General features: G+C 44.5%; 1 protein-coding gene across 2 annotated transcripts in view; it reads right to left on the bottom strand.

Moving 5' to 3' along the window:
• Positions 1 to 2888: 2888 nt before the first annotated feature.
• NTN4 (netrin 4) overlaps positions 2889 to 7823 on the bottom strand; it is a 47992-nt gene continuing 43057 nt past the window's right edge. For both annotated transcript variants that reach the window (XM_027662368.1, XM_027662377.1), the window contains exon 10: positions 2889 to 4538. In XM_027662368.1, coding sequence (XP_027518169.1) covers positions 4402 to 4538 — 137 coding nt within the window. In that variant the 3' untranslated portion in view covers positions 2889 to 4401. The remainder of the gene's footprint in view (positions 4539 to 7823) is intronic.

Genomic DNA, 7823 nt, shown 5'->3' with positions numbered 1-7823 from the left:
ATCCCAGTAGATTTAGCCTGACGGAGCAACTATATTAAACATGCCTGTAATTTTCCACTGGAACTGGAAGATTGCATTCCTCTGGGGCGAGCGACGGCTGACCGGACAGTCCCCATGCACATACAGGTGGCACAGCCCCAAGTCCTCTCTAGGGTAGACCAAGAAGGGTAGACTGCTTCTGCAGCCCAACAGGGCTTGGTCTGGGATGGAGGAGACCTTGTCAGTAGCACCTCCTGTGAGATGGGGGATATGCTGCTGGGGATCCATGGCCAGCTGTGGCTGCAGGTGGCTTCTCCACCATCCCTGCTTGCACTCAGAGTCTGTAGGCATGGGTAATGTCTGTTGAGGTGGCCCAAAGAAAAAAGTGGTCTTTAACAGAATAAAAGCAGAGGTTTCACTTTAAACACCTCTGTCTGGTCACCTCCTGCTTCTTGATGAATGGGCTTGACAGAGGTACCCATCTCGCAGGCCCTGCACAGCTGGTGGCACTCACCCTGTTTGCAGATGTTTACTGGTGAGCAGGGTGTGTAAGGCCACCTCTCTGGGACATCTCTGAATACAGCCTCCTCCAAGCACCCGGCTTCAGGTTAGTGAAAACTAATGGACAGATATGGGTGGCTTATTCTGCTTTCTTCCACCGATAGCAGTGGTGGCAGAGGACAGTGGAGAAAGCTTCACTCACACACTGTAGGAGTATGCATTTGGTCCTGACAATACTTATGGCACAGGATTTGCCTTGGAAAGTGCAAACATTGGCAAGGAGGCATTGAAAGCTAGTTGGGGCCGGGTGTTCCCTTCTCTGTGCCAAAGCATCTGCTGAGAGCTTATGTGCCAGAGAGTGGAATGCTCCTGTCCACCAGAAAGTGTGAAAGAGGTGTCCTGTAGTACCTTAGGGGAATATAGGTTCAAGATCACATGTTGCTATACTGGAGGGGCTGTATTGCTGCGTATAGTTAGGGTCTGTGTTGGGGTGTCAGCTAGTTCTAACACATCTGCTTTACCTCTGCCAACCCAAGCACGTCACCAACTGAGAGTTGTTCCTGCAATGCTGTCAGACAATCAGAAGCACAGGGGCTCAGGCAGCTCTGACACCTGGCCACTGCTTACATCTAACCTCCAGCACTGGAAACAGGGATTGTTGAAGACTCCACCATGCTTCTTTCAGCAGCAGGGAGGTACTAGACCTTAGGTGCAGGTGAGGCATAAGGACAGCATGAGGATGCTCTAGGGAGAACTGTGGCAACTCCCATCTTTGGTCCCTTAAAACCTGGCACCCACCTCTGCTTCCCTCTTGACAGGAACAGCACAATCCAGAGAGGACAGTCTGGCCTCTGGGAAGCTGCCAGCTTTGCCTGCATCAGCAATTCTTGCCTGTAAGACCAGAGGGGCAATTCTGGAAGAAAAGATTCTTCTGTGGGTGCTGCTGCCACTGGGTTGATTTTCCCGCCACTGATTTTTGTCATGCAAAAGGACTGGTCAAGGCATTGCTACTCCTGGAGTCAGTAAGCAATACATCTACTTTTTAGGTGGGCAGACAGAGATATCCTCTTCTTATACACTGTATAACAGATGGGATTTTAACAGAAAAACCAGGCAGGCTGCTTCCATTAACTCACTGAGTTGCAAAGATTTCCTGTCTAAACAAGATTTTCTCGCTGAGAAGGTCTTGGCTAACCATCATTGTGAAGTGATCTCATATGGATAGAGGGATATGAAAAGTCTGGTCTCGTTGGTAAGGTGGTGATTGGTTAAAGCTTGGACTCAATGACCTCAGAGTCTTTCCAACCTACTTCATTCTGTGATGCTGTGATATGCAGCTTATCTGCTCTTGATAATGGGACACTTCCCCTTCCAGCCAAAATCCCCTTACAGAAATCTCTCATGGGCAGATTTGCCTATGGAAGCTAACCCCTTTCCTCCATAAAACCATCAGTGCCCAGCTCCAAGGCCAGGACAGGAGTCAGACAAGGTGCCATAAGCAGCATCCGCTCCTGGAGCCATCCTGGTTTCCTGGTTTCCTACAGTGCTCAAGCTGGCTGGAATTGAGGGCTCACACCCTCCAGCTTTCACAAAGTCACATTAATTAACTAGCCATTGCAAATGTATTTTTAATAGCAATAAAATGAAGCTAAAAATATGTCAAGCAGGTAAACGTCCAGTTTTAAATCAAAAGAGATATCGGATGCTCTTAGTCTCCAAATGCCGCCATAGGAGGAGCCTTTCCTTGCTCTCTTTTCTGCCAGGGAGATGGGTGCTGCCACAGTGGGGTGCCCTGGCAGTCACTGATTAACCACCCACATGAGGGGTTGCTGCCCACACTGCAGATTACGTCTTGACCCCCTGGCCACTAATTTCTGATGCTTGACTTCACTCTGAAATATTTTTATAGACCTTTTGCCATAGCACTTGTTTCCCACAGCCTTTTGTTTTCCCTTTATAGTTTCAAATGTTCCAAATATAAGGGAGCAAGCTTTATTTCTGCCATCCTCAACTTGCTTTTTTTAAGTACCTGCTCTGCAGCTCAGCCATCAAGCCTGTGTGAGGCAAGGATCTGGCCAGCTTTGAAAGTATTTAGGCACAATTCCCCTTCTTATGAGAAGAGCTTATAAACCTCCCAAAATAAGAGATGAAATAGGATTTTTGTGAGCCATTCATGCTGCTTGGCTTTTTACCACATGCTGATTATTACCCACCTCCAGAGAGGAAAATATCCCCCACAGTGACTTTTCTTCACACAGTCCTATCTCTGTTGTGCTCTTTAGTACAAGCATGAAGACCTCACTGCCAGTGGCATAAGCAGTAACAGGAGAAGATATTTAAATCATTTTATATTTATTACATACATGAGATATAAAAACAAATTAAGAAAATAGTATCATTTTTTTTGTGAGTCCACAGGACCTTGAAAGAAAAATACACACATAAAGTGGATTGGTAGACTTGTGACTTTTCTGGTGTTGTATGTCTTCCTTTTCTTTCCCCTCACACTCACGAACAAAATACACTTTGCAACGTGATTTAAAGATGCTTTACAGAAAGGATATATTTTAGTGCTGAAAACTGCAGTAAACTGTGCTATATTTCATACTGCTGTTAATGAGGAAGTATAATGGTCATATATATTGCAAACAATAACACAGAAGAAAACAAATAAAATGTTCGGTTTTAAATACTAACATAAAAATAAAATAAAATCCAGGCCCACCATGAATTGCTGGGTTGTGATATGTGAATGCAAGTCCTTTCCATTCTCTGCATCCAATCCTTTCCCTGCAATCAGAGTTTTACTCCTCTGGCAATTGCATTTTTATCTCAAAGTCTCTTCTTCTCACACTGTTTACAAAGTCTTGCTGGAGTCCTGCCCACGGGGTCCAAGTGCTGGTCTGAAGCTGAGACTTCAGTGCAAATACTTTATCTTTCAGATTGCATCCTCAGATATTCTGAGTGGCCAGTGCCAGGCTGGCCGTTCCCTTTATACCACCATCCAACTGAGAGGGGTCTTCAGGAGTGCTTCTGTTTCAGGGACTTTTTCACATGCTACCTTCAAACTCTTCTTCCCCCAATACAATTAGACTTCCCGCACTGTGAAGTGGCAGGTAGTAAAGTGCTTTATACAATGAAATATTTACACTAGGGCTAGGTTCATTTTTTAACACTTCAAGGACAAAAGCTCAGAGATGCTGCACCCTCTGGAGCTGGCTCTTCTCTGCAGCCAGGTAGTGGGCCGAGAGCTGGTCTCTGCCCTACGTCACACTTGTGCCAAGGCAGAGGGATTCAATCCAGTGCAGCAACTCTGTCCTCAACAGCATCAGCAGAAAATTTAGCCCCTGAAACCTTCAGCAGGGCGAAGACGTTAAAAGCAAGTGGCATCCAATTCTCTTTGACGAGTGCCATGTCCTAACCTGTAAGGAGGTGTTTCTAAAGAGTGGTCATCATTGCCATGCTGCTGCCAGCGCCTGTCTGCCACTGTGGCCATCGCCTTCCCCACAGCATTCTCTGGAAGCCTCTGGAAGTCACTCAAGATCCACACTGGTGAGCACTGGCAGTGGTGTTTTACTTCTCATCTGTAGCTCTTCCAGGGTGGCAATTTAGTCTTGGGTGATCAGTGGCTTCATAGGAGTTACTCCAACATTGCATTGGAGCAAGACAAGCATCTGCCCTTCCATTTCTCTCAACATAATGATGAGCTGGGCTCAGGTGAGCCCCTGACAAGGAAGCTACAGGCAAGTGAATGAACATTGGCTAGAAAGGGTTAAATTAGACAGCGCCTACAACTCTGAATGCCTCACTACACATTTTGGCACTATTTTATTACATTCCAGTTTTCATCCTAGAGGTCTTCTCTCTGTGAAGGGTGTTGCATTTTGTGCATAAAGAAATGCCCTAGACTGTTGCACACATCTAGTTGCAGTCTCTTTTCAAAATCTCCAAGACCTTTCTTCCAAGAGCCGACTTCCACTGATGGACAAAACTTTTCATGTTGACGATGAGTCTGCCTGTTCGGACGTCCTCATGTCCTGCCACGAGATACTCCAAGCCTGCAAAGCAGCAAAGCTCTCAAGGACTGCACAGTACTATGCTTAAGAGGCCTATTGAACTGCAAAGTCAGCCTGGATATCTAGTCCCATGTAAAAAAGCACTTATACAAAGAAATGTATATACATATTGTTTCTCATATATATCTGTATATCTATAGTTCTATTAGTAACTTTGGAAAAATGACAGATAGCCTTGTGGCTATCTGTCAGTGAGATGCAGTATCCGAAGTGTGACTTTGTTAGCTTCTAAATGGAAACTGAACTCTGGGGGCTGCAGTACAAATTTTAATACCTTTTTTAGGAACTGCTATTACCTTTATTTGGCAGCCTCACATCTCCCTGGATACACCTGGGCCTGGAAATTGGTAAGTTCAGCAAATTCCAGTAACGGAACAGTGCAGGATGCCCAGTGCCTGGTGTCTTGCTCAAAGTGGCCAGTGGTCCCTTGGAGGCAAAGGCACACCAGACCCCAATGAGAGGCAACACTAAATTTGCTGGCACAAGCACCCTAGAAGAACCTGAAGGGGTGGCAATCACACTGAAAAGACCTCCTAATTTCTGCTTCTGCCAGATGTTTTAGAGATATGACAGAAGGGTCTGATGAAGCCTTATGTGGTGTCCAGAAGCAGCCAGAAAGGGTTGGAGTGTGCCCCAATAGAGCCCTGCTGCTCGCCCCAGGCATCCAGGTCTGCGCTTAACTTTCAGGGCATGACTCATAGAGCACTTGGAATCAGGTAATAACTGCTAAGCAGAGGGACAGAGCAAAGACTTTGACTTAAATTAGCTAAATAAACACTGCTACATATCCAAACAGCCTAATGAGCCGCAAATGTGGCATAAACGGGGATTACAAAGAGGATAATCCCTTCCATGGAAGGAGAAGCTCCCTGCCAGGATCAGCATTCTGCTGCAGTACACTTAGGGTGCAACCAGCATTAGACTTCTGTACCAAATCCTTCTTACCCCAGTCTAGGGAGCATAATGTGGCAGTATGAACTAGCATGGGGAGATGGGTCTCCCCATGTGCTCTCAGTCATCCCGCTCCATCCTGGCAGGGAGTCTGCTCCTGTTTTCTCGAGTTTTCATTCTGCAGTTCAGAATAAAGGGTGAGTGCCTCCTAGTTAAAAGTCAATGATGTTTTGCTTTAATTCAGTACAATTTGTTATCTACTTCATCTGAGTTTTTGGGCACACACATCCTCTCTTCTGCCAAGTAAACACAGGATATGTGTATGGCAGCATCACCCTTTGCAAGACATTAGTTTTGGCCATGTCAATCTAGCTGTTATAAGACATCTCTTTTCAAGGGCTCCTAAATTTACCTCCCTTGAGAGAGAAATGTGGTATTCACACTCAGAGAGCAAGCAAATATTGCCACGGTTGCTGATTCTTGTAGGGCTTTCTAGATTTGCAACCCGGTGCTACAGAAGAGTAAAATTAAAATGAGTCAAATGGCAGGCAACTCTCTGCCTATCTGTGTCTGTGCTTGGCAGAGCCAAGGAGGGGAAGGTCTCCTTTTCCCTTGCAAACAGCTGAGACCTTTAAGCCTTTCAGCTCAGTGTCCCCACAGAAGTCCAACCTGCCTCTGTGGGTGTGTGTGGAGGGAAAGGTGTGCAAGGGTGGTGAAGAGACTCACCTTGTAGGAACTTAAGCATGTTTATAATCTGAAAACAGCCCATGAAGATATAAAACCACATCTGTCTTACTTTTATGTTTATCTTTGGTTTCCTTTATGTTTTTGGGAGATGTGATTTCCACTATAGTTATATGTCAGAGAATTGTTTAATATCAGCTTGACTTTTCATCCAGCTATTGTTGGTTTATTCATCTGGAGGTCATAAGCTCTTACTCTGACAGAGGGTTAAATCTGCTAATATTGCACTGCCAACCACTAGAAATTACTGTGGTAGCTAAAGAAAATACCGAGTTTTTAAAAAATACCTGGGATCTTTTTTTTTCCCTTTGAAATTATTGAATCTTAAAGATGCACTCAATTTATGTTTTCAAGTTTCCTATTAGCACTGAACTTCACGGCTTCTTTTCAACATGAAGGCTGAGATTAATTTATACTTACAGGACCAGCGGCTGCATTTCAATACTATACCAAGCTTTGCAGTGTAAATCATGACAGCTGTCAAGGGAGTAACAAGGGAGTAACACCTGATGTGTCACACACCTGAATTATCCCTAAAGACAGTTGCATATCCACCCTTCTCCTGCTGTCTAAGAGATCTTAATTGATTCTGTCATTACTGCTGTCTTTTCATCTGTTGGGGAAAATCAGTGAAGCTCCTCTAAAGTTAGTGGAGTGGCAAAGCTGGGTGTTAGGTGTGGGGCTGCCCTGCACGCTTGGTTTCAGACAGCTTCCACAGCATTTCTCCAGGTTCATATTAAGGCAGCTGCATCTAGGCTGTCTTGTGTTTCCATTGCATGTAGAAAAATAAAATAGCTATAGGTATTTGATTATGGATTTATGGTGTTCTAGCAATATCCAAAGTCTTATTGCACTTAAATAGCAGAACCTTGCCTAATGCTGCTGATTCATCCAACCTTTGCACCTGACAAGACTTCATAGTTACAGGTACGCTATCTTGGCAGCATGCCTTCAAAACTAGACAGTCACTCCAGTGGAGATGAAAGAGGACTGCAAACACCTCATCAGTGAGTAACCTTTCTGCATGATCCAGCTTCACAGACAGCCCTTTACCCCGAAAAGAAGTTTCTAGTGCTGCACACATAAGAGATGTCTCAGTACCAAAGTCAGTGCTTCGATTGCTGATTTCCAAGTGGTGTATGCACCTTATGGAAAGAAAATCCTTTACCTGAATTAGTTGGTAACTGTTGATTTATCTTGGAGTTGTAAAGAAAGCTGTATCAGCTGGAGCTTAGTTTTGCTCTCTGGAAGAAAAACATGAATCTGCATGTCCTTGTCCATACTGGAGTCTGCACACACTGTTCAGCCCCCACTGGATATACTCACTTCAGTGAAAGAAGATGAGAAAAAATTGCAGAGCTCCCATGTCACTGCATAAGAGAACATCTTCCAAATTTTGTAGATGTAAATTAGTGTTACTTCCAAAGAGACATCTTCCCTTGAGTTTAGATTAGAACTTCAGTACAATATCATCACTCAAATTAGATTTAAATGTGTTTTTATGGATTCAAATTAGCTTTAGCTCTGGAAGATATGTCATGCAATTGTGGCATGATGTGCACCTCCCTCCATCTGGGAACAGACTGAGACTGGTAAAACTGAAAGACTGTTACTATGCTACAAGTTTTTCTT

Source organism: Corapipo altera, unplaced genomic scaffold (assembly GCF_003945725.1).
Source record: "Corapipo altera isolate COAL_440 unplaced genomic scaffold, ASM394572v1 1, whole genome shotgun sequence".
NCBI classification, from domain to species: Eukaryota; Metazoa; Chordata; class Aves; order Passeriformes; family Pipridae; genus Corapipo; species Corapipo altera.
Note: the sequence above shows the minus strand (reverse complement) of the source record. Positions and strands in the feature narration are given on the sequence as shown.